The sequence below is a fragment of the Ascaphus truei genome, chromosome 2 (assembly GCF_040206685.1).
Source record: "Ascaphus truei isolate aAscTru1 chromosome 2, aAscTru1.hap1, whole genome shotgun sequence".
Taxonomy (NCBI): Eukaryota; Metazoa; Chordata; class Amphibia; order Anura; family Ascaphidae; genus Ascaphus; species Ascaphus truei.
The window spans coordinates 34,940,879-34,965,563 of NC_134484.1; the positions used below are offsets into that span (position 1 = coordinate 34,940,879).

Here is a 24,685-nt window from a genome sequence, read left to right on the forward strand (position 1 = left end):
ACTGGTAGAGTGCTATAAGGTCAGTTGTAACCCATGGAAGGTGGGCCCCCCCGTACCCTTATTTTGCATAGTGGAGCATGGGTATCGCAGAGTTTGAAGAACTCGGATTGAAAATAGTCGAGCGCAGAATCGAGGTTGGGAATTAAATCGATTCTGTGCCATGGGCAGTTGGTAAGGTCATCCAGAAACTGTTGTGGGTTAAAGTTTCTAAATGTTCTAGTGAGGAGAACTTTAGGGCTTTATTGGGGCGGTTTAATTTTCCTTACACAGTACACTATAGATACACGGATCACCATCTACTGTGTATAAATTGCATTGACCACTGAATTCAGGTCCATATTCATCTTAAAGTGGAAAATATGAATTTGAGCATAAACACCATTAATTTTTAGGTTCATTTATACTTATCATCGCAACTAAACTTTTAACATAATAGTTACACATATTTTAAAGATTTATGTAATAAGTATGAGTTTTTTAACATTTTTAAAACTTCGACGTGGAAATTTATTTTCTACTAATTTTTCCGATAATAGCAGTATGCATTTTTTAAGTTACATTGTAATGTAATAAAATTTGTAATGTAATTGAATTTTAACTTGTGAAAGAAGAATGCCCTAGAATTAACTATATTTTTAGTGATTGCTAGGATGCTTTTAAGAGTATTTTGTATTTGTATTGTTTTTACCTATATTCATTGTTGTACATCATTATCACATTTGATTTAGTCAGCAAGTCTCCATTTTTAATGTTTTTTCATAATGTTTTCTACAACACACTATAGCAGCCCTGCATATGAATTAGATACCACAACCACAATGGGGGTATATCCCTTTAAGGCAGATAACAATTAACTGACCATGTTTAACCAATATCTATGATTAATGGGGTCTATATAAGTTAAGAAGACCCCCACCATTTTACATTTTGAGCCTGAGGAAGCCGTCGAGAACGGCGAAACGCGTTGCTCTAATTCACCACATCATTTTGGACGTTGGAGGCATCCGTAGCAAGTGGAAGCGGACTGCAGTCACAGCCGCGTCAGAAGTTTCCATCACTTCTGAATCCGGATACGGAAGACAGCGCAGCTGGAAGGCGACCTGCAGCCACGCTGATCGGAGTGCCACGGGGTGCTCTAAACATTATTCTGTGAGTCTTTTGTTCTGTTTAAATGTTTAATAAAACGCTCATTTAATTGAAGACTGTAACTGACGCCCTGCTATCATTTTACCCCACGCATCCCCGTTTCCTGAATCGGGGAGGGGGGAGGATTGGAACGTGTGAGGGAAGGGGAACCACCAGCAATTACTTTGCCCGCAAGCAGCTGATTATACGTTGCCACGGGAAGTACCACGGACGGGTCCATCAGACAACCCCACATTATTCTCTCCCAGGATTGAGCTTACACATGGCCGTGTAAGTAGTGTATGATTATTTTTTCTAAAACCCCCCCCTTTCATCTGAACAACATTTGGGCTAAGAAGTGGATACCAGGAACAAGATACCCTTACACATATGTGCTCACACAGGGCCGTGTGAGTATTGGATTACAATATACCGTCATTTCGTCACCCCACCTTTATTAAACAGCTAGAAATGCTATGAAGTCATCTTAGTAATGTTAATATAGGTCCATCTAATCCTTTGCTCCCCCTTTTTCCTTTTCGTTCTACAGTACACTATTGCATGGTCACTGAAAATATCAGCAAGGATGCCAGCGGATTGGATTCTGCTTGGGTTTGAGGAGAGAATCCAGTCTAGCAAGGAATGATTATGTGATTTCAGGTTTATTCGTGTGGGTTGGGAAATGAGTTGCGATAGGTTAAGTGACTTGAGTTGTATCTGGATTTTGTGGTTTTTAGGGTCAAGCCAATTGGAGTTGAAATCCCCAAGAACTAGCAGCTCACTCTTCTCATTCAGAGAGGAAATGGAGCCAAGAAACTGGGTGATATCAGTCGGGGATTGTAGAAGGGCTTTAGAGGGGCGGTAGATGCCAGCAAGCAAGATGGTCTTAGAAAAGGGGAGGCAGATTTTGCCAACTAGAATTTCAAAAGAGGGTGGGCTTCGGGGGCAATTTAACATTGTAAATTGTAAGGTGTCTGCAATATAAAATAACACCCCTCCTCCTCTCTTTGACCTATCTCTCCTAGCATCCCTGAATGGCGATATTTGCATCGGGGGTTTTAGGGGTTAGCCATGTTTCTGTAAGAACGATGGCTTTGGGTTTATGCATAAGGCACCATGCCCTTAGTTCGTCCAGTTTGGGCAGCAGGCTCCGGATATTTATATGGGCGACAGATAGATAGATATAGATATGTATGTGTGTATATGTGTATATATATATATATATATATATATATATATACACACACATACATATCTATATCTCTATATATATAGATATATATATATAGAGATAGATAGAAAAAGAGAGATGGCGCCACCTAAATCCAATCTAACCAGGCAAATATGATGAAATGAATTGCTATAAATAACTAAATATTAAAAAATGTAAAAAACACATATGAAAAAATAATAAAAAACGATAATTAATAGTGTCCAGATACAAATCAAAATCCAACGCCAAACGCTGTCCAATAGTCTTTGCAGCCTGAATGCAGGGGGTAACAACTCCCTCCAAGATATCTACAGAAAAAACAAACAAAAAACAGGCGCACTCATAGCGTATTAAGGTTTACAAATTTATATGGGGTAGGATGTATAAAAATGCACACTCGCAAACATAGGGAAAATAAAAGCATTCATGAGTAATACTCAATCGCCAGCCCAGGTGCAGGATACGTCCGCTCCAACACCGTCTGATGTAGATGTACACAGCAACTCTGCAGTTCTGTTCCAAATAACGGAGCAAATGGAGGGTGACTCCCTGCTTCCAGCCCTTCGTTTCCGCAATGAGCTCCCAGAGGTAATCTTGCGAGGGTTAGTGATGTTACGGAGCAAGTAGAGGTTAACTCTGTGCTTCCAGCCCTTCGCCACCGCAATGAACTCCTGGCGGCAATCTCGCGAGAGCTCGCGACGTCATTGGGTTAACCGGGTAGGCTATGGCGATCCCCACACAGATGTCGGGGGTAAAGATCTCAATACAATAAAAAGTCCCATGTATCGGAGTGGCAAATAAACAGTAAAACAGGACAATATATAAAAAAAATTAGGCCCTACGTGTTTCATCTCATACTGAGACTTCTACGTTAATTCAGATGATAGTTAGCAGTTTCTTAGTCACTAGATTTTGTGTCGGCTGTACTTTATTGAAGTCTGCCACTTGGCCTTCATTATATACTTAAAAAAACATTACTGCTTTAGCAGTGTTTTATTTAAAAGCACTGAATTTGTTTTGGCTCACTTACAAAGACCTGTTTCCTGTCGAGTGCTGGCTTTTTCTAGTGTTCCTTTGCTACTATTTCTGAAAACACATACAATTATGACTGTAATTGGAAAGAAATTGCATTAGTTTCAGCTTTAGAACAGTATATCACATTTTCCCATTTAATTGTTATAAGTTAATATTTAGTATGCAAATACTAATGCGTTTTAAATAGTGAGAAAAACATTCCACCAGTTGTTTATAGAGTCTGGAAGGAAGCAGTTTTCTAAATGATGGATGTATCTATTGTTTTTCCAATTGTGGCTCAGTATTGGCAGAAAGTACCAGTTGAATCATTGGATTTGTAACGCAAGCAACATGGATGCAGCCGACATCTTTTTAAAGCCGCAACGCTACATTGCCCCCCCTTTTTGTTTCTTATTTTTATATGTGAAGCATGTGACAGTGTGCAAGTCATAAGGGTAAATGCGGGCACACTGTAAAATTGCAAAAATACTCTATCCACAGGGGCACCCAAGGTCCCAAAAGATCAGCCGTAAAGATGAAAATGAGATGGGCACACAGACTTGCTTGTAATCAAAATGTATAGTGCCAAGAATTGCAATGTTTCGGCTGTGTGAACCAGCCTTTATCAATGTGAGGGCTCACCTAGCTGATTCACACTGCCGAAACGTTGAAATTCTTGGCACAATAAATTTTGATTACAAGCAAGTCTGTGTGCCCATCTCATTATCTTTACATTGTATAAATCTACATTCTTATCTAAACTGGCAGTCGTTTAGCGCTCCTGTTATAAATCTGTCAAAATCCTGATTGTGTGACTAACATAATGGCTGCCTTCTAACTTTGTGCTGCAGTCTGTGAAATATGCTGCAGCTGACATGTAACATTATATTACTAAGTGTAACACATTATTGTTGCAGATTCCAGAGTAATCCAGAATCTACTGTTTGGAGCATAGCAACAGCTCTGTTTGTGATACTTTGTTCCCAAAAGGCAGAGCTCGATCAGGTCTGTCAGAGCCTGTTTCAAAAGAGGAAGCAGATATGAGTTTCTAAATGGTTGCTGTAGCAACAAAGCATGATCAGTACATTAAACAATGTTTTAAAAAATGACATCAGGAGTTAATGCAGATTGTATTACCTAATACTACATAACTGATTTATTTTAAAAATCATATAGATTTTGCTGTTTTAAAGCATCTCAACCATTTTACTTAACCGCTTTTATTTAAAAAATCTGATCCTGCTTACATGAGATTGTATTGTATGTCTTTATTTATATAGCGCCATAAATGTACCTAGCGCTTCACAGTAGTAATACATGTTGTAATCATATAAATAATAGGTCATGGGAATAAGTGCTTCAGACATAAAAGTAACATTAAGGAAGAGGAGTCCCTTCTCCGAGGAGCTTACAATCTAATTGGTAGGTAGGGGAACATATAGAGACAGTAGGAGGGAATTCTAGTAAGTGCGTCTGCAGGGGGCCAAGCTTTATGTATCATGTGTCCAGGATTATCCACAGTGCTATTCATATGCTTCTTTAAGCAAATGGGTCTTAAAGGTGGATAGAGAGGATGCTAGTCGGGTATTGAGAGGAAGGGCATTCCAGATGTGCGGGGCAGAAAGTGAGAAAGGTTTAAGGCGGGAGAGAGCTTTAGATACAAAGGGGGTAGAAAGAAGACATCTCTGAGAAGTATGCAAGAGTCGGGATGGTGCATGGCGAGAAATTAGGGCTGAGATGTAAGGAGGGGCAGAAGAGTGTGAAGGAGAATTGAGTGTGAGATAAGGGATTTGATCGGAAGCCAGGAGACGGAATTCAGGAGGGGAGACGCGGAGACAGATTTAGGAAAGAGTAGAGTGATTCTGGCAGCAGCGTTTAAGATAGATTGTAAGGGAGACAGGTGAGAGGCAGGAAGGCCGGACAGCAGGAGGTTGCAGTAATCAAGACGAGAGAGAATGAGGGCCTGAGTCAGAGTTTTAGCAGTCGAGCAACAGAGGAAAGGGCGTATCTTTGTGATATTGCGGAGGAAAAAGCGGCAAGTTTTAGAAATGTTTTGAATGTGAGAGGAGAATGAGAGAGAGGAATAGAGTGTGACCCCTAGGCAGCGTGCTTGGGCTACTAGGTGAATGATCGTATTTCCAACAATAATGTGGAAGGAGGTAGTAGGGCCAGGTTTGGAAGGAAGTATAAGGAGCTCTGTTTTTGCCATGTTGAGTTTCAGTCGGCGGATGGCCATCCAGGATGATATTCCAGAGAGGCATTCAGAAACTTTGGTCTGTATAGCAGGTGTAAGGTCAGGGGTTGAAAGGTAAATTTGTGTCTCGTCAGCATAGAGGTGATATTTAAACCCAAAAGATGTGATTTGGTCAATTAGAGAGAGTGTGTAAAGAGAAAAGAGAAAGGGTTCCAGGACAGAGAGATCAATAGTGGAGGAGGTGTTGGCAAAAGAGACACAAAGTACGATGGGAGAGGTAAGAGGAGATCCAGGATAGAGCTTAGTTCCGAATACCAAGAGTATGGAGAAGGAGAAGAGGGTGGTCCACAATGTCAAATGCTGCAGAGAGGTCGAGTAATATGAGCAGAGTGTAATGACCTCTGTCTTTGGCAGCATGGAGGTCGTCAGTTATTTTAGTGAGGGCTGTTTCAGTAGAGTGAGCAGTGCGAAGCCAGATTGTAGAGGGTCTAGAAGAGAATAGGTGTTGAGAAAGTGTAGCAATTGAGAGAATATAAGACGTTCAAGGAGTTTGGAGGCAAAAGGCAGGAGGGAGACGGGTAGATAGTTAGGACAGGTAGGGTCAAGCTTGCTGTTTTTGAGTAAAAGTATAACGGTTGCATGCTTGAAGGAGGATGGAAAGGTATCAGAGTAGAGGGAAGAGTTAAAAATCTGTGTGAGCATAGGGATTATAGAAGGAGTAAGAGGTTTTAGGAGATGGGAGGGAATGGGATCAAGAGGGCAAGTGGTAGAGGGAGAAGAGGAGATCAGCAGTGACACATCCTCCTCCGAGATAGCGGAAAAAGAGTCAAGAAAGGCAGGAGGAGAGTTGGGAAGCGGTGTGGGATGGGAGGAGGCAACAGATGGGATGTTCTGACGTATGGATTCCACCTTTTCTTTAAAAAAAGTCAGCAAAGTCCTGAGGTGAGATGGAGGAAGAAGAGGAGGCAGCCAAGGGAGGGTTCCATGAGGGAGGAGCGTAAAGTGGAATCAAAAGCTGGTAGGTTAATATAGCGCAGGTCTCTGCAAAAACGAGATGGAGATGGAGAGAAGCGAGAGACAGAAAATGAGATGAGGTGATGTCAGAGAGAGGAAAGGGGGAAATGGAGAAATCAGAGAGAGAAAAGTTTTTAGTGAAAACCAAGTTTAGGTAGTGGCCATCCTTGTGGGTGCTGGCTTCAGTCCACTGTTGAAGGCCAAAAGACGAGGTTAGAGAGAGAAAGCGGGAAGCCCAAGGGAGAGAGTGGTCATCAATGTGGCAATTGAAGTCCCCAAGGAGAAGAACAGGGGAGTCTGAGGACAGAAAGAAAGAGCCAGGATTCAAAATGAGAGAGAAAGGCAGAAGGGGAATGAGTAGCGGTAGGTGGGCGATAGATGACCGCCACGTGGACAGGGAGAGGAGAGAAGATCTGGTCTGTGTGAACCTCAAAGGAGGGAAAAGCAAGAGAGGGAGGAATAGGAAGGGTTCGGTAACGGCAGAGAGGAGAGCAGCAGCCCCACGCCTCCACCCTTGCCATCAGTGCGTGGAGTGTGGGAGAAGGAAAGGCCCCCATAGGAGAGGGCAGCTTCCAGAGCAGAGTCAGACTTGGCGAGCCAGGTCTCAGTTGTAGTAAATAGAAGCAGAGAGTTAGAGAGAAAGAAGTCATGCACAGAGTTGGAAAGGGAGCGAGCATTCCAAAGAGAGGAACTTGTTGGAAAGGGAGCGAGCATTCCAAAGGGTACAAGAGAATGGGAGAGAGGAGGGAGGGTGGCAGGGGATGGGTATGAGGTTGGAGGGGTTGACACCAGAAGGAGTAGAAGTTGCATGTGGGAGGCGAGGACGAGAGCAAGTAGAAATAAGGCAGGGACCAGGATTGGGAGAGATATCCCGAGAAGCATGGATAGAAAGAGAATGTGTGAGGAGGATTTGGAGGGGTGTGTTTTAGTGCAGGGGGTATAGCTGTGGGTTGTCAGAGGGCGCAGGTAAGAAAGGAGTTCATGTGAACTGAGAAGTGGTGAAGAAAGGAGAGATGAAGATATATGAATAGAGTTAGAGACATAAGGAGGCTGGTGGAAGGAAGTGCATCGTTTGAAAAGAAGTGAGGTCACAGCAAATATAAAAAGTAAAGGTGGCATCACAGCAATCGTTAAGTGCTGAGATGTGTAGTCTGGGATGATATCCTCCTTTCCAGCGTAGATCAAATGCAGGAATCAGAAGCAGTAGGTGTTGTCCACTTTTCCACTTCTTTTTGAATTTCCTTTTGAAACTTCACCACTACTTAAAAGCATTTCTGCTTAAGAGCATGGCTGCAGGCAGCAATGGCTGCTGTGAGTTTACTTATATACTTTTACAAAGTCACCTGGCTGGCCCAACCAACTTTATTAGCACATGTGAGGGATGTTAAAGCAAATGGTTTTTCTAAGATGGGTTTTAAATATTAATTGTCCAGAAGGGTTAAAATTGTGTTCTCCGCAGAGATCATTGCGGTGTAAGGCTGCGCTTACAGTGCCGGAGACAGCGACGCCGCGTCAAAACAAATGCATTGCCGCTGTCGCGTGCGCTTAAAGTAAGCGTGACGCGACGGCTTGGTCACTTCAATTTGATTTTTCCAGCGACCGCAGCCTGAGGTCGCCGCCAGCACTATAAGCGTAGCGCAGTATTTACAACAGTAGCAGTAGAAGCTACTGTACAAATTTTTTAACAATAGAAAAAAATGCTCAGGAGGCTAGAAACTAAAATGTTATGAGTAAAGCTCTTATAGATTCCTTGCGGGTGGGACTGCTGCTTTTAATGCAGGAGAAAGCACATGAACTCGCTTAGTTCTTAAACAAATTCTATTTGAACTTCTATTACCCCAAAAAACAATAGATATTCTGTAGATAAGTTGAGCATCATTCAAAAGTTTCATCTGTTTTCCACAAATAAGGTGATATATTCCACACGTACTTTTATATGCAATAGACAGTGTCTTGTTCATGAGATTTTTGAGAGAATCTTATAATGAAAATCTTATCTAAACGAAATTGAAATGCACATTTACTTTAAAGGTACATTCTCACACAGTCGTCCAGTTGAATTTCTTAGTTGCCTCTGAATTGGGAAGTATTTGTCAAGTGATTTTTAACCCTTATCCCACACAGTGACATCACACAAATGGTAGCAGCTAGAGGAAATCAACTCCCTCCCAGGTCTTAATTATATATAAAAAAAAAAAATGCCCTGATAAGACGCCTGAAATTTGGCAGTAGAATTAGTTCACACTAGTGTTGGACCGGGTCCTACTTAAAAAAAAAAAAACAGGTACCCGACCAAAATCACATGATCTACCCGGCCAGGTACCCAGTTGGCACCTACCTGAGGGTGGAGGAAGACGGCGGCAACATCTAGGCAGGTCAGCAGAGGACCTGTGGCGGTGGCAGCATCAGCAGTCTGTGTTCAGCCCGCGCAGGAGCTGCAGGACTCTATAGCAATATGAGCTGGGGAACCATGTGACAGGAGCAGGAGCAGAAGCGTTCCTGGAGCGTTCCTGTTGGAGTCCTGCAGCTCCCGCACGGGCTGAACACAGATTGCTGATGCTGCCACCGCCACAGGACCTCTGCTGACCTGTCTAGATGTCGTCACGGACTTCCTCACGGGTCTTCCTCGCCTTCCATCGCTGACAGCAGGTAAGTAATGATGTATTTTTCAGCTACCCACATTACCCGGCGCCGGGCCCACTTCTCCGTTGCCGGGTCCGGGTAATTTCCGGGTAGCTGAAAATCCGCTGGGTACCTGGTAATTACGGGTACTCGGTACATCACTAGTTCACACTTGTTCTCAGTGGGATTGACCCTTGAATACTTGGTACATTTTGGCAGAGCGCCCAGATGTCCGGTAAAACAACTAAAGAAGCTAATTTTGCATAACTTGTGAACTTTGGCAAAAATGTTGAACATGACTAGCAGGGTTTTTATATGTATTCTACTATAAAGTGCTACTATTTAGATCTTTGGAACTATGTACCAGTTTACCACTGCAACTATGAAAATATATTGATCCTAAACATCAGACCAGGGACGGTTTGATGGCAGTGCCATCGGCGCCCCACAACAATTAAACTGATTGCCTGGGGAGAGCGCAAGGTCTCTGTAAATCTCTTCTCTTGTCCGGCGGCATCTCCTCCTGCCATGATGCTACATGATATTGCATTACCGTGACGCCGTATGGCACTACATCACATGACGCAGATACGTCATGATGCTGCGTCGTCTGAGGAGGAGATGCTGCAGCGGATAAGGTAGGAGACCCCGCAAAGCCCCAGTGCACCGAGCCCCATTAAAGTCCCCAACCGACTCGACTCTGATGATGATACACAGTAAAACTTGAAATGAACATATATGCTAATAGAACAACAATATGGTTGATTTGCTTTTATATGTAGGTATTTTAAAATTAAGATTAGAAATATGTTAAAATGAAAAGCATTTCAAAGTGAACCTTTTTCCCCCGAACACGATCCTGAATGACAATACAAGGTTTATTACCATTTCCACTGGGCTTTCTATTGTATAAATAGCAACTAGTCCTCTACATTGTAATTATTCATCAAAATGAAAAATTGAATTTTCTTGTTGGCACATTGGGAGTCTGTGTATGCCAAGGTATTTGTTAAATAATATATTAAGACCATATGCTTTGAGAACACATTTTAACTTCACAGCACATATACTACAAGCAAATCAGTATAATCATAAGATTGAACATTTGGACTGAGGTCTAAGGCTTGTTATTTAGTGCGGGCGTGCACGTGGCATGCACATTTAGTTAATATAGTGCACGCGGCTCTGATGTCATAGGGTCAGGCCACGCTGTGATTGGCCATGCTGTGATCGCAGCACGGAAATACAAATTTCTTGTATTTTCCCAGATCTGACGCACCAACGCTCATGGCCGTGCGCGCGCGTGCCTGAAGTATAGCAATTGCAGGGTCATGCCCTGCAATTATCATTGACGCGTGCGCACTATATTACAGCTCTAAGGCAGCGGTTATAGTGACGGCGACTCAACGTCGCGTCAATACACATGCATTGCTGCCGCGAATGTGTGCTTATACTAAGCGCAGAGCGACAGCTTGGTCGCGATCGCTGGAAGTCATCTCAATTTGATTTTTCCAGGGACCGCAGCCTGACGTCGCGTCGCCGCCACTATAAGCGTAGCCTAAAGAAGATAGCTTGAAACATGGCAAGATAATTGGAGAAATATGAGTTTATACTACAATTAATACTTTTGTAGGTAGATGTTCTTACATTATATAGGTGAAGAAGAGCTTAGGCAATTTCGTAGATTAAATAGAAAGCATTTCCCTTAAACGTGATGTTTAAAGCCAGTCAACTCCTATTTATTAGCAACTATATTTAGAAGTCAACAAAAGTCATTGACATAATGGAACACCTTAATTTTATTGTCATTTCTTTTACATCTTCGTTTCTATATGAACTACAATGTGGTGTTTCATATTCAAGCTTTAAGAAATGTATAGTATCCTTTCTTTCCTTTTGTCCGATAAAGGCTCAGAATGAACTCTCATCACCAATATTACACTTGATACTTGATTATAGGAAATATATCAATTAGTGGATACACTAGAATCCTGATCTTCATTAGTATTATTCCATTTCACCTTTTGAAATGCAAATATATTAATAACGTATTTTTCTCTTACCCCAGATGTGTGCTAGATCTGTGACCGCACTATGCATTGTACTTGTAGATGTGATGTTGTCCTCCGCAATCCTGCGTGATCATGCAGGGAAAGACTAGCAGTAGACAATCATGTTTCAGGGAAGGGGTTGTGGGTTACCCATTTCAACTGATCGAACTTTCAGACCACATACACCTTCGACATATTGATATTCTCTGTGCAACTGTATTCAAATGGCAATGGTGCCTCCTTCAGAGGTTGTTGTGCTTGTCATGCATCTAACTCCTTCAGGCCCAGTTATACTTGTGAGTAAATGTCTGCTTAGTGTATAGGAGACACCCTTCTATTTATATTATAATACCTTCAGCTGTGAACCAATACAGATGCAATCGGGTAATTCATTGATCAAGCTCTGGAGCAATTTATCAGCGGACAGATTTGAATCCTGCCCTAATTCATGTTTTAGTATCGGAGCAGAGACCTCATGCACCTCACACTGTGAGGCACATTCTTTAAGCAAGTCTGGGGTTCTGGAGCACAGCTCACTGTAGCAAGATCTAGAAGGTGGTGACAATAATAGACAGATGTTTCTATGTAGAAAGTGTTCCTGTGGAGGCTGCACATTGACAACATTGAGGCTGCACTGGCCCTCCATGTTGCTGGCACGTGGTATCCACAGTTTTATGCTATTGTAAATTTGATTCATCCTAAATTATCAAAATAAATTTAAAAAGATATATATTATTTAAATAGAATTAATTCCTTCAGAGACACAGGCAGAGTAGTCTCTCTTTTTAAAAATAAATATGAGCAGCGATCTCAAAAAATTGTAAAAATAGTTGACAACTTCTTAACCATGGAAGAAGACAGATTTTCTCTTTAAGGTTTTTTTTTACATTATTCATCAACAGTTTTCACTTTGGCGACAATGGTACAAGATTTGTCTGACACACACATTCCCAGCTAGCTCAAACTCCTACACCCACCACATCATGAATATATATTTATGCCAAAATGAGTGCTCCTGACGTGGCAAATGTATACAACAAAAGACGGGTGCCCAATGCTACATCAAATTGACAAAACATAAATTGTAATAAGTATAAAGTCTAAATACTTCAATCATAATAGTACTTACTTGGTTATTTAGTTAAACCCTTTGGCCAAAGCTTCGTAAGCCTGCATACCAAACGTCAAGGTATAACCAGAATGCAGGTCCTAACACTAAAACTGTGAACCCTTCCTTTTACCTCTATGAGGGGAAGGAACTGCAGTGAGTCCTGTCCATTCAGCAAAATGCCAGAACCTCCCAAGTTAAAAAGGTGGGGAGGGGTGAGTTTTGGGGGGAGGTGCCACCTACCTCCATTTAACTGTTACCAGTCAGAAATTGATTAACACACACACATTCCCAGCTAGCTCAAACTCCTACACCCACCACATCATGAATATATATGTATGCCAAAATGAGTGCTACTGAGCGTGGCACATGTATAGAACAAAAGACAGGGCCCAATGCTACATCAAATTGACAAAACATATATAGTGATAAGTTAAATGGAGGTAGGTGGCACCTCCCCCCAGAGCTCACCCCTCCCCATCTTTTTAATTTGGGAGGTTCTGGCATTTTGCTACATTTTAGAAAGGTGTTTGATACTGTCCCACATAGACAGATAAACAAGTTGCCATACTTGGAATTTTACTCTAAGGTGGTTTAATGGATAAGATTGGTATCTGTACTGGGACTGGCGCTCTTAAACATTACAAATTGTCTAGGAGATAAACTATACCCTTTTGCAGAGGAGAGTAAGAGCTACAACAGTGTTGACACTCCAGTGACATTAAACAAAATGAACATTGATTTAGGAAGTTTAGAGAAATGGTTAAACTACAATTTAAAGCAGCAATCCCATGTGGGATTTTGTCAAACATATTTATTTGACTTTTTTTTCTACATAATTGGAGTCAAGGGTCCTCCGGTACTGAACTGCTTTATTTTTAGTGCTGTGCCACCGCCTCCCCTGTTCCCCATATAATTGACGTTGTACTTGCCGATGCTCCATCCATGGAAATTATGGCTGCCAAATCTCGCCAGTCTCGGGCCAGTAGGAAGCAACAACACATTACATTGCAGCTTCCTTATTGACCCAATAGTGGTAGCCGCATTGAAATCTCCTTATGAGCCCCGGTGCTGAAAGTAGTAATCATTTGGGAAGCCTGGGTCCCCAGAACTGAAAGTAGAGTGGTTCAGCAGCGGAGGACCCCTAAGAACTATTCTTCAAAAAAAGCAAAGCGAGATATGAAATAAAGTTATTGTTATTACATGATGTTCCCTCCACTTCATTAGAGCATCTGGCGTGCCGGTCGTTACATTCAAGGAACGTCACAAAGCCAGAAAAATGGTTAAACATGACTACCACTCTGTTTGCTTTTGGTCCTCTGTAGTACAGCACCTTTAAACTGAGGAGCACCAGGGATCTTCTGAAAGGCATAGCACTTAATTGGTGCTAACAAGTTTGTGACTGCTTGAACAAGAGACAAATTATAAAAATATTATTTGCCTGGCGTTATACTCATTATACCCTTATACTGAAATTTCAGATCACTTGGTTATATACATTATATATATATATATATATATATATATATATATATATATATATATATATATATAAAAACCATAATACTGAGTTAAGTTATGGTGAGTAAAAAAAGTGACAAAACCCCTCCACAGGAAAGCAAATATGCAAATATAACTGTATGCTCATCTGCATGTCTTAGGCCCAGAATCCCTTGCTGCAGTGGAAGTGCTGTATGCTGGGTGATAATGGAGAAAGGCGGGGTTGCAGACCTGCCTAAGACATGCAGATGAGCATACAGTTATATTTGCATATATATATATATATATATATATATATATATATATATATATATATAAATATAAAAGAAGAAAAAAAGCGCCAAATCCTAGTGCATTACTGTGCAAAAATCGATATATTTAATTCCCAAAAATCTCAATAAAAATGAACTCACAAACATAAAACAATTAAAAGCATTGTATGAGATATACTCATGCTCCTAGGACCAGGAAACGCTGCTCTGCTACTGCTCTGCTGCTGTAATCACTACGTGACTCCACTGGATCAGAATGCTGCCTCCGTTGTTCACCGCCTGCAGGAACTGACGTATCAGGCACTCCGCGATGGTCTCTCACCGGGTACACACCACCAGATGCTCCTTGGTTCCCACCGGGGACAGTAGATGCCGCGGACCAGCGGATGACGTCACGGGAGTTGTACTGGACACCGGATCGGTAGAAATTCGTAGCAGTTCAGTGGCAAGCGTTTGTGAAAGTCCACTGCACACCTTCCCTACGCGTTTCGTCAGATTAACTGACTTCTTCAGGGGATGGGCTCTGGGTATGTGGTGTAGCATAATATATACCCCCCCGAGTCCAATTAGCTTGATTAATTAGTAGGCAAACAGTGTGTGGGCAATCTGCATGACTAGCAGAACAAATTATGTGCACATATGAACACCCAATGTTGAATCTCCATTAGTAGATACTTGCCAACACACAATGATGTTAATGAAATGAATAACAATTATACAATTAAATAATTAAAAAATTAATTAAAACAAACTTGCAGTTGATGTCCTTTTCTATTTTTTAGTTAAGCGGACTACAAGGGTATATCTAAAGATATCAAAAGGATATACTTGCCAATCTACATTGACATGAATGAAGTTAGTAACAGTTATACATATCAATTATTATAACAAACTTGCAGTTGATGTCCTTTTCTTGTTTAGTTAGACGGACTACAAGGGTATATCTAAAAGATATCTTAAATACCCCATTTTATATAGATATCTTAAATACCCCATATCTTTTAGATATACCCTTGTAGTCCGTCTACGGACTACAAGGGTATATCTAAAAGATATCTTAAATACCCCATTTTATATAGATATCTTAAATACCCCATATCTTTTAGATATACCCTTGTAGTCCGTCTACGGACTACAAGGGTATATCTAAAAGATATCTTAAATACCCCATTTTATATAGATATCTTAAATACCCCATATCTTTTAGATATACCCTTGTAGTCCGTCTAACTAAACAAGAAAAGGACATCAACTGCAAGTTTGTTATAATAATTGATATGTATAACTGTTACTAACTTCATTCATGTCAATGTAGATTGGCAAGTATATCCTTTTGATATCTTTAGATATACCCTTGTAGTCCGCTTAACTAAAAAATAGAAAAGGACATCAACTGCAAGTTTGTTTTAATTAATTTTTTAATTATTTAATTGTATAATTGTTATTCATTTCATTAACATCATTGTGTGTTGGCAAGTATCTACTAATGGAGATTCAACATTGGGTGTTCATATGTGCACATAATTTGTTCTGCTAGTCATGCAGATTGCCCACACACTGTTTGCCTACTAATTAATCAAGCTAATTGGACTCGGGGGGGTATATATTATGCTACACCACATACCCAGAGCCCATCCCCTGAAGAAGTCAGTTAATCTGACGAAACGCGTAGGGAAGGTGTGCAGTGGACTTTCACAAACGCTTGCCACTGAACTGCTACGAATTTCTACCGATCCGGTGTCCAGTACAACTCCCGTGACGTCATCCGCTGGTCCGCGGCATCTACTGTCCCCGGTGGGAACCAAGGAGCATCTGGTGGTGTGTACCCGGTGAGAGACCATCGCGGAGTGCCTGATACGTCAGTTCCTGCAGGCGGTGAACAACGGAGGCAGCATTCTGATCCAGTGGAGTCACGTAGTGATTACAGCAGCAGAGCAGTAGCAGAGCAGCGTTTCCTGGTCCTAGGAGCATGAGTATATCTCATACAATGCTTTTAATTGTTTTATGTTTGTGAGTTCATTTTTATTGAGATTTTTGGGAATTAAATATATCGATTTTTGCACAGTAATGCACTAGGATTTGGCGCTTTTTTTCTTCTTTTATTTTTCTATGCAGGTGGAGAGGGAGTTCGTTGTGCCCTTTGAAAGAAGCTGCCTGTCTGTCCTATTAGTGCTACTGTTACTCCCCAATCATTGGACTTAATTTGTAATTTGAGAAAGGTCTCACTGGGGGACCGAAACGTCGGTTTATGTGTCTTTTTCAATACAAAAACTTGTTATCAAACTTACCAGAGTGCTGTCTCCTGATCTAGTGCTTCAAACTGTATCGTATGGTTTATATATATATATATATATATATATATATATATATATATATATATATATATATATATATATATTTATTTATTTCCCTATGTGATTGTGATTACCATCTGAGGGTTTATTTTAACTGGCTTTAACAGGATGAGGCGTTTGGGATATGATCCTTTCAGCTTCTTATTTGATTTGGGGAATGACTGCAATGCAATCAGATTGCAGTTGGTTTTGATAATTTGGGACCTGTGTCATTAATAACCAATACTGTACCAAAGCTGTGCGCAAGCGGGAAGACTATAGAGCATATTACAAATGCGTTATTTACATCAGTTATGCACGTATATGACGATTGCAGTACAGTACATGCATCGGTAAGTGGGAAAAGGTAGTGCTTCACTTTAAGGACATTTTCACTTTACATACATGCTCCGGTCACATTGCGTACGTTAATGCGGGGTATGCCTGTACAGGCATACCTCGCTTTAAGTACACTCACTTTAAGTACACTCGCGAGTAAGTACATATCGCCCAAAAGGCAAACGGCAGCTCACGCATGTGCCTGTCATCACGTCCTGAACAGCAATACCGGCTCCCTGCCTGTACCGAAGCTGTACGCAAGCGGGGAGACTATAGAGCCTGTTACACATGTCTTATTTACATCAGTTATGCACGTATACAACGATTGCAGTACAGTACATGCATCGATAAGTGGGAAAAGGTAGTGCTTCACTTTAAGTACATTTTCGCTTTACATACATGCTCCGGTCCCATTGCGTACGTTAATGCGGGGTATGCCTGTATATTATTTATGACTATTAAGGGTTGCCTCAAATATTGTGTCTTTGTATAGTCTAATATGTCATCGTTGGAACAATTGGTGGCTGTTAGGAAGTGAAGTTAGCATGAGATACCATACGGATTCATGTATAATTACATGATGGGGCTTACTCCCAAGAGCACGAGATTAACTTGCCTTGGCTAATTACAGTATGTACACTGAGTGAGTGTGAAGGGTGAATTATGTAGTGAATCAAAGCGTAATCAAATGCTGACATCACTGTATTATATAACTCGGCTTCTGTATGTCAAGATGACGCAGTTTGCCCCATAACTGTAAAAAAATGATGATTTTGCTTCAATTTTTGCTGCCAGCAAATCCGTGAAACCTCTTTACGTTTTTTTCATCTGATACCGATTTCTTTTGCACAGAGATTTGTAGATTTAACCCTTAGGCTGCCCTTATGATGTACACGGAACATTATTTTATATTTGCTCATTTTCTCGTCACTTGTCGCCGTTTGGGACTACATGATCGTTACCCTAAGTCAGGAGTGACCAACTCCCGTTCTCCATGGCCACCAACAGGTTCAATGACTGATTGAGCCACCTGTGCTGAAGCAGGTGTAGCCAGGTCACCCTTTGCCCCCTGTGACCCCCGCGGGAGCCTCCGTGGGCACAAGCGATGCCGGGTACTGCCGGAGGCCAGCGGCAGACCCAACGGCCATCCCAAGGGTGGGGGCCGTTGCAGGGAGCGGTGCGCTGTCTCCGCGAGCAGGCCGGTTGCCGGGGACGCGATCGGGCCGTTGCTAAGGCCGCGGTCGCGTCTCTAAGGTCCCGGCGGCCGGCGAGGAGAGCGTCGCCATTACGCAACCACTCGCGCATGCGCAGTGATCGCGCGAGTGTAGGAGTAAGCCGAGATAGTCGCGCATGCGCAGAAGATCGCGCGAGGGCAGGGAACAGTTGCGTGAGGGCAGGGAAGGCGCAGGAGAGTCGCGCGAGAGTAGGGATAGATAGTGAGAGGTTGTGGCGGCCATTAGGGGTTAGTGTAGGTGCAGGAAAGGCGCGCACGCGGCCCCAATGTAAGTACAGCCTCCACGGGACTACAATTCCCATGAGGCTTAGGGCCAAGCACATCAGGTGCTTCATAGGAGCCAATAGGGCTGCAGGACTGCCCTGGAGGAAAGGATACATTTCGCGGGCTTGCACCACGCTAGTCAGTCAGCGGAGGGACCCTGTGAGGGAAGGAGGTAGGGTACAGGAGAGAGGGACTCCCCTGTATTAGGCCAGCACCCCCTTTAGTCCAGGATAGCTCAGCTCCCCAGTAAGGTGAGTGTTGCCAGGGGCAGCCCTCAGATAGGGACCCTGCCACTTACATTAGTGGGAGCTGAGAGAAGGAAGTCTGCAGTTATAGAGTTGGAGTCAGGGAGCTGTTAGGGAAGTAGGGTGTAGGGAGCGAGTGCAGCTTCTGCCCCATATAGGTACCTACACTCCAGGTAGACCCCAACTCCCCACTAGTTGGGTGGGTAACTGTTGAGGAAGGTAATAGAGAGTTGGAGCTAGGGAGCTGTGAGGGAAGAAGGGTGCGGGGAGTGAGAGCAGCTCCTGCACCCCATAGGTACCCACACCCCAGGTAGGCCCCAACCCCCCCACTAGTGTAGTGGGTTAAGTACTGAGGGAGGCCCAAGATAGGGACGCTGCCCTTAGTGTTGTTAGAGTGCTGCATTGTCAGGGTCACAGCGAGCAGTGCTGTGAGGTCTGATAGGCAGGCACCTTGTTGCGCAGCACGTTGGCTGCAGCCTCCAGTGAGTTACAGCTTTCTGCGGTAGGCGCTGGGACTAGTCAGAGAGTAGTGGGTCTGGAGAAGGGCTATAGCTGTTCTAGTCACCTTGAGGTAGCGCTAGGGGTAGGATGCCTGAAGGGATAGCCTGTTAACGAGGTCAGGAATTCTGGAGAGGATCTGCACTAGGCTAGCCAACAGTAGGTAGACACCCAAGTACTGCATGGAAGAGTACTCTAGTCCATTCCAGATCACTTACCGAAGGGACTTGGGTAGTTGGGGGAGTGGGGCAGGTCATTACCCCCTGCAGGCCCTAGGAGTTCCCCAAGCCACTACAGGTTGCTGTACTACAGGGACAGGCCCTAGGTTAGGGTTCCTGTCACGTTAGTACCATTTATATAGATAGGGACACAGCGGCTGCTGCTGTTCCTGTGGAAGCGGTTGGACCCACGTTGGGGTCCTCAGAGACGATTCCAGAGTGGGACCGCCCTAGCGGTCCGCACGTGCAAGGAGTTCGGTTGGAGGATCAGACGGACTCATCACACGTCTGACCCTTTGAGAAGTTTGTTGCTGACCCGAGCACCGGAGTGCTCGGCAGGTATTATACCATCACATGTGCACCAACAGGCCTAGAGGTTCCTAGTGACTGCGCAGTCACCCATTGACTATCTCTGTAGGAGTACGGGACATTGGGTGGGGTTCTTGGGACACTGGGTGGGATCACCTAGTGTTGGGGAATCGTCCTGCGAGACGTCACTGTTAGTGTCTCACCGTGAGAGAGACACAGGTTATCATTATTATTCGTTAGTAAAGTCCTTAGTTATATAATCACTGTGTGTGTGGTTTCTGATTGGGTTCCTATGTAGGGTCATTCTACACTTCCCTAGAATCCTACATAGGTGGAGGCGCTGAAAGAAGATTCGTTCCAGAGGATTCACCCCAGGCTCTCACTAGCGGAGGCTCAGACCTCCTGTGAGCCTGCAGGTATACGCACCACACCGGTAACAATACATGTTCTACTCACCCACACTACATATGAGATTGGGTGGGGTGGAATACCCGTTACACAGGGATATCCTTAAAACCTGACATGTTGATGATCCTTGCGGACTAGAGTTGGCCACCTCTGTCCTAAGCAATCACATAGTCGGGATCCTTGGAGTACTGACAATCTTCTCGTGGCAAATGGGTTAAAGCAGTGATAATTTGCTGTACTCTCCATAAAGAATAAATATCTCCCATTTTAAAGCCCCTTTGCTGTTGTCTTTTGCAATCCCTCCCTTTTAAAATCTGTAGTTTAATTCTGTAGTTGCTGTGAATGGACTGCCATGGGAGGGTAAAATTGCTGCTGGCACTCACACTCATTAAGCCAGCAGCGGTTGCCATGGTCTCATTGGATGCAGTAGAATGTAAAAAAAAAAAAAAAATTATGATTTTGAAAAAATTAAACGTTAGAAATAAATAAACACAGCATAAACAATGACACAAATAAACACAGCATAAACAATGACACAAATAAACACAGCATAAACAATGACACAAATAAACACAGCATAAACAATGACACGTGCTCTTTTTTCTGTGTGTGGAGTTGGGGTGCTTAAAGTGACACAAGGAAAGCGTCATAGTGTTCTGAAGCAAACTCTAATGCATCCCATTGGAACATTGCACTAAGCAAATATTCTCCTAACTGCTCTGATGTCCGCAATCATTATCTTCTACTAGCACAAACGGATCAAAGCACCTTAAAGCAGCAGTGCACACTGTTTGATTTGATTTGATTTATTTGGGGGGGTATTTTTACACTACCAAAACTTGGGATTTCCCTCGGAACTAATCCATGGTCTCCCAACCGTGGTGACCCTTCCCCAATTCGTGTCACAATACTGCATGACCACTGGCAGTTAAAAACCTAAGTAACCCGAGTCAGCTGGGATAATGCCTTGGTTCACTGTCAACAAAATTGCACCGGAAAGCAATACAACGAAAATAAACAGTAGTATGCCACCAATCGGGACTGCCGAAAAAGGTTACTACAAAACAGCACCCTGGGCTGCGCCATCGGCAAAAACATCTGCTCTTACACATTGGGGAGCCCCACCTATCACTGAGAGCCCCATAAACTCTCACAAGCTTTCAGAGAGCTATGATCACTTATACAACAAAATCTACCTTTGGGAGTGCTAACACAGACTGATCTCCTAAAACTGGCTGTCTCGAGGCAGTGCTATTTGGTCTATGGAGTTTGGAAGGGGATCCTTGAAGGGAAGGTGGCTGTTGAAATGTAGCACGGTGGATGGTCCAGGACCACCAAGGGGAGAGCAACTTTACTGGATAGTCGGGGTCAGCAGGCTGGAGCTTCACCCTCTTTGGGGTACCTGCCACATTCCTCCATCACAACAAGATACAATTTGTGGCTGCAGGACCAGGCTCCCTCAGGGTACCAATGGAAAACTGTAATGCCATTGGGAGATGACACTGCAACTTTCTATGGGTGACTTCGTGGCCATGTTTGTCATTTTCCAAATATTATCTGGAACTGGAGCATTCTTGGACTTTGGGGCACCGCGGAGCAACTCTGGTGAAACCCTGGTCCAGGGGGAACAAGAAAGGAACTGCTGCTTTAATACATTGCCGCACTGGAGCATCATGACACTTAGGCCATTAAACCTTTATTCAGTACTAGCTGCCCGGGAGTAAAATGTCCCGCTCCCTCCTCTCTCTCCACTCCCCCTGTCTGTTTCTCCACTCCCCTCTATTTCTCCGCTCCCCCCTATTTCTCCGCTCCCCCCTATTTCTGCGCTCCCCCTCTCTTTCTCCGCACCCCCTCTCTTTCTCGGTCTCCACCCACCCCCATGTGCTGCTCCTGTCCCCCCCACGCACACACTGTCTCACACACACACACACACAGTGTCACAGACACACTGTCACAGACATACACACAGTGTCACAGACATATACACACACAGTGTCACATACACACTGGACAGGGGGAGGGAGAGTGGAACAGCCGCCGATCCGAATAGGCGGTTCCCCCTCCCCCCCCCCCCCATCTCCCGCACCGCGCGGGCAACCAAGGGAGCGCCATGGGCAAGGGTACCAGAGGGAATGGCATGTAGACACGGGACAACCGTGACTGTGCACCACCCCTCCCTCCCGTGCCCATCTCCCGCACCATCGGGCGCCCCGCGCAGTTAACCAAGGGAGCGCCGTGGGCAAGGGGACCAGAGTGAAGGGCACTGCCCTGCTCCCCCCCCTTGCCGCTGCCATGTCCCGCTGCACGTGGCAGGAGGAGGTGATGGCGGAGCAGGGGAGGGTGAGGGGGGGTCGTGTTGAGGGGGGAAGGCGCGCCGAGGGGGAGGTGAACAGTCAGCCGGGCCGCGCTCCACCACCCCCTCTCCCCCCGCGGCCAAGCAGGGTTAAGGGCGCCGTGAGGGACGGTAGCGGGGAGGTGAGGTGAGGGGGGGTGATGGAGGGAGGCGGGAGCCGGCGGGGAGGTGAGTTTTGAGTGATGGGGGGTGGGGATCTAGCGGGCCAGGCCGCGGGGTGAAGAGGAGAGTGGCCGGGTGGTTTTGTGTCCCCCCCTCCCCCAGCTGTGTCGACGGCGGGTGAGAGTGTGGCAGTTGGGTGAGGTCATAGAAATGCAAGCAAGCCAATGAGGCGTGCGGGGGCGAGGCCGGGCCATGGACCAATCTGATTGACAGACCGACGGACCAATCAGATTGCCCATCAGCACAGCAAACATACAACGTTTTCAGTTATATAGATATAGATTCAACTCGGACTTGAGAAGATTTTAGTCCCATTCATCGAATGGAGCTGGGCTGTGCTCCAGCCCAGGGAATGTTGAATAAAGGTCTCTAATGTCAACCTAATGTCTTAGTGCTCATTTCATACATATCCCCCAACTATTAAGACTTTTAGAAACACCTTTTTGGGGTCCTGTCCGCAACAATAACTGACAGTATAGATATTGCCTCTTATGTTGCTGTTAGGTCTCAGTTTGAAAAAATATATTCCATGTATATTATATGATGAAGCAAATACTTAAAAATGCCAGAAAGCATTTTTATTTAATTTCCAAGTAGATGTTGATATAGAAGAGTATTTCTCCTTTTAGGTCTGCATAGTATCTATGATAATTAAAAACCAGCCTATGCTTACTAAAAAGCTGCTAGCGGCTGGAACAGTCCTGCACAACTTGTGATGTTATGGAAAAAAAAACTAATAATTTATAATTGTCTTTGTTTTCCAGATCATGTTCAAAATGAAGAGAACTATGCGCAAGCTTTAGATAAATTCGGCAGTAATTTTTTAAGTCGGGATAACCCAGACCTGGGAACTGCTTTTGTCAAATTTTCCACCCTCACTAAGGAATTATCAACTCTGCTGAAAAACCTGGTAAGGGGTTGGAAATGTCCTATCTTTACACTAGATACCATATCAGCAAAGGAAACCTGTATACAGCAAGGGTGGCCCGTTCCAGTCCTCCAGGGCCACCAACAGGTCAGATTGCAAGGATATCCCTGCTTCAGCACAGGTGGCTCAGTCTTTGACTGAGCCACTGATTGAGCCACCTGTGCTGAAGCAGGGATATCCTGAAAACCTGACCTGTTGGTGGTCCTTGAGGACTGGAACGGGCCCCTGCTGTATACATTGAGTTTTAGTTGTGCGTGGCCTGAGTTCATGTGCTGTGTAACTTTGTACATATAAGTTTAAAGCAGCAATACTACTCGCCAACATTTTTATTCTTTTTTTTTTCTTATTTCTATATATAAAGCATGTGACAATGTATAATTTTACATTCTTACCTAAACCGGCAATCGTTTGGTGTTCCTGTTAATAATCAGTGAAAATCCTGCTTGGTGACTAACATAATGGCCGCTTCAGTCAGTGTAACTCATCGGCTACTGTACAATGTATCCTTATATGACTTGGGTAACATTAACTATTGTTACAGTTTGCAGCTCAAACTGCTGGGAACATTGGCAACAAATGATCCCAAACAGGAAAGTGTTACAAATATCTTGCACTGCTGGGTAGGTGGTTGCTATAGAAATCAAAGAATGCTTTAAAACGCATTAAAAATGGCATTAAGAGGTAATTAAGAATTTATAAAATGCAGTGACTATTTAATACTACAGAACTAATATATATTAAAAAAAAAAAAGCGCATTGAAGATTTCACATGTTTTGCAGCTTTTAGCAGTGCCGCAGCATTTTTGTTCAAGAGCAACCGCAGGAAACACCAACAGGCTCTGGGGATGAGGAGCCAATGAGCACGGCTTCAGCACATTCTTCATTTGGAACACAATGTGAATGTGATCATCCTCAGTGTCAACATGAGTTAGAGCCAGGATAATGAGGTTCAAAATGTTACTGAAGATTAAAACTAGATACTACTGTAGAAGTCCAACAAATTACATGACGGGATGCATGCTTATGAGACAGTCTTTTTTTTTTTTTACCGCCAGAATCTATGCTTCCCATATAGCATATTCATTTCCCCCCATTGAGAGTGACAATAATAATGCCAAAATATGTTCTCGGTGATTTAAACCAGCAATCCTCACCCTTGTATTTACACAGAATCTGTTCTGGGTAATGTTTATCTCCGAGGACCACCTGGTTCCTGAGCTACCATATTTCCCTGTTTTTTTTTTTTTTTTTAAGTTGCTGTGTTTTGATCCCTGTTATGAA

General features: G+C 43.6%; 1 protein-coding gene across 3 annotated transcripts in view; it reads left to right on the forward strand.

Annotated features, from left to right (window-relative positions):
- ASAP1 (ArfGAP with SH3 domain, ankyrin repeat and PH domain 1) overlaps positions 1 to 24,685 on the forward strand; it is a 365,433-nt gene that overhangs the window by 235,343 nt on the left and 105,405 nt on the right. For all 3 annotated transcript variants that reach the window (XM_075582010.1, XM_075582015.1, XM_075582011.1), the window contains one exon: positions 23,241 to 23,386. In XM_075582010.1, coding sequence (XP_075438125.1) covers positions 23,241 to 23,386 — 146 coding nt within the window. The remainder of the gene's footprint in view (positions 1 to 23,240; positions 23,387 to 24,685) is intronic.